The following is a 2,425-nucleotide window of genomic DNA, read 5'->3' on the forward strand; positions in this document are numbered from 1 at the left end:
CCAAACCGGGACACTACTGTTATTCATACATACTCTTTGATTATTAATAACTCGTCGTAATTTCTTTATATGAATTTTCTTGCTGTCATTTTTGCTTTGGTTCTCTCTCCTGTTGAGAATTATCCTGTCAGATCCTTTCCTCTCCTCCTCTTGAATTTTTATTTGTTTTAAATTCTCCATAAAAGTAAATTACGATGTCATTCAGGATTCTAAGGCCAAGATTTTATCAGTAGACAATACTATGTATTTCTCCCTGTAGACATTAGGTCTGCTGTCTGTATGTCATTGAGAATTTAGGAATTTAACTGCAGTTAAAAAACAGTCTTAATGATTGGACATGAAAGATGTTATATTGATGTAAGCTGAAGTTTGGGGGTATTTCTTGTGTTTCTAATGATTCATGTTCACAGTTGGAGACTAGAGAAAAAAAAAAAGAGAACAAAACCAAAAAAACTTCTGTAATGTGCATGGGTATATACGTGTGTGTGTGTATGCCTAAAGAGGAATAAGCAGCTCTTGTTAAATCTGTTCTAGTTTAGGGATAAATATGTGTCTAATGACTATGTGTAGTGTTATATAATTTTCTTAAGTTCTAGGGGCAGATTTATGAGAAATCATGCTGATTATTCTTCTGTATTCATTCATATATTTTCTGTATTCATTCATATATTTTCAACAGATTAATACTTTGCAGGAAAAGTATTTGCAGGACTTTTCAGGAAAATGTTAACAAAACAATAATTAGAAGACATTAATTAAGTGCAAGCTTTCCTTCCATCATATATTCTATGTTGGTCTGCTTTAGTATGTTGGTTGAAAATTTTTAGCTATGAGGGGAACATAAAAAGGACTAATTGAAGTGGATCTTGTTATTTCCATTACAACAGGAAACAATGGACAGATCCAGTTGTGGCAGTTTTTGTTAGAACTTCTCACTGACAAAGATGCTCGGGACTGTATTTCTTGGGTTGGTGACGAAGGAGAATTTAAATTGAATCAACCTGAACTGGTTGCACAAAAGTGGGGACAACGCAAAAACAAACCCACAATGAATTATGAGAAGCTTAGTCGGGCTTTGAGGTAAGAAACTTCAGGAACTGATCGGGTGTTATTTACTTCCACTTGGCTGCTTTATTTTAAGATATCATAATGCAAGACTTGCGGCTTTTTTAGTAAAGGATTAAGCAGCCTCTGAAGCTACAACCTCATAAAATTTTATTGGTCTTAGGGACAAGGTATTTTTGGGGATGTTTCTTTTTTTTTTTTTTCTTTTTTTCTTTTTTTTTGAAGAAGCTAGTAGAATTGGTGAAAGATACAGAAATACATGAATACTCAATTATTGACTTATATTTTACAATTTACTTGTTTATGTTCTTGCTCTTGTTATGATATTAAAGTGGATACTGTCCCATAATTACATAATTGTTCGGAATTTTCTGTATAAAACAACACTTTTCCTAAGTTCAAATATTCATCGATCCATTCCATTGTTCTTACGTTAGGGATGTTAAATTGAAAAATATAGTTAGCAGGTAATTTTCAACTGTTGTGATTCCAACATAGTGAACTGTTATCATCTGAAGAAGTGGAAGTGTTTCAGGCTGTCTTCATTCCATTGTGATTTTGTAGTTTAACACTGACAAAAGAGACTTGTATTATTGAGTCACTGTAGTTGATGTTCTTGAGGAGGAGGAAGTGTGCAAGGACCTGAATTTTTAACTTTTTTTTCCTAATTATTTTGACGTCTGGAATCATTTAAAGATTCATCCAAGTTCTCTGAAATCATGAAGATTAAACTTCTAATTTCGTATTCTGATATGGTTAAATCTATATCTCTTTAATTTTCGAGAAAGGTATTTATTGCCTAATCTTGCAAATTATTTAAGCAGTTTTAGGAATTCTTTTTATACAAGTGAAGTTGCATATTGGTTAAATCTGAGTCTCACTTTTGGCTACTTTTTTTTTTAAGTAAACTCATCTAGCATTGCTTTAAAAAAAAAAAAGAAAACTTCTATTTAAACAGATCTCTATGAGAAATGGTGGTAGTTACCATATTGTGACTTTCTTTAGTCTTTTAGGGAGGGTGTAAATAATACCAATATGCATAAAGCTGAGTGAGTACTTTCACAGGGGCAGGTTCAAGTCTAGAAGACCACAAATGGCATAGAGCCAGTAACAAATAACTGCTGAGTATCTCACTTACATGAGCAGGAGGCATCAGAAGAAACTGACAGGCACCAGATACACAGCTTAACTATACCCTTTCGTGTGACTTGTAACTTCCTGGGGCACAGTGTTGTGGATGCCAAAATAATTTTATGAGTTTGAGAGGAAAGTGGACAAATTAAATACGGAAAGATGCAACTTCTGGAAGTTCTTGAGCCCCAGATCATTGAAAGCAAGGAAGAGGGTCTATACATGCTAC

The 2,425-nt window shown here is 33.5% G+C and overlaps 1 protein-coding gene across 1 annotated transcript in view; it reads left to right on the forward strand.

The window, feature by feature from the left end:
* The first annotated feature begins 888 nt into the window (after positions 1 to 888).
* The window catches only part of LOC104497811 (GA-binding protein alpha chain-like), a 6,156-nt gene continuing 4,619 nt past the window's right edge, over positions 889 to 2,425 (forward strand). The window contains exon 1 of the mRNA XM_010141099.1: positions 889 to 1,080. Within this exon, the coding sequence (XP_010139401.1) occupies positions 1,049 to 1,080 (32 nt within the window). The 5' untranslated portion in view covers positions 889 to 1,048. The remainder of the gene's footprint in view (positions 1,081 to 2,425) is intronic.

This window comes from Buceros rhinoceros, unplaced genomic scaffold (genome assembly GCF_000710305.1).
Source record: "Buceros rhinoceros silvestris isolate BGI_N320 unplaced genomic scaffold, ASM71030v1 scaffold17708, whole genome shotgun sequence".
Lineage (NCBI taxonomy): Eukaryota > Metazoa > Chordata > Aves > Bucerotiformes > Bucerotidae > Buceros > Buceros rhinoceros.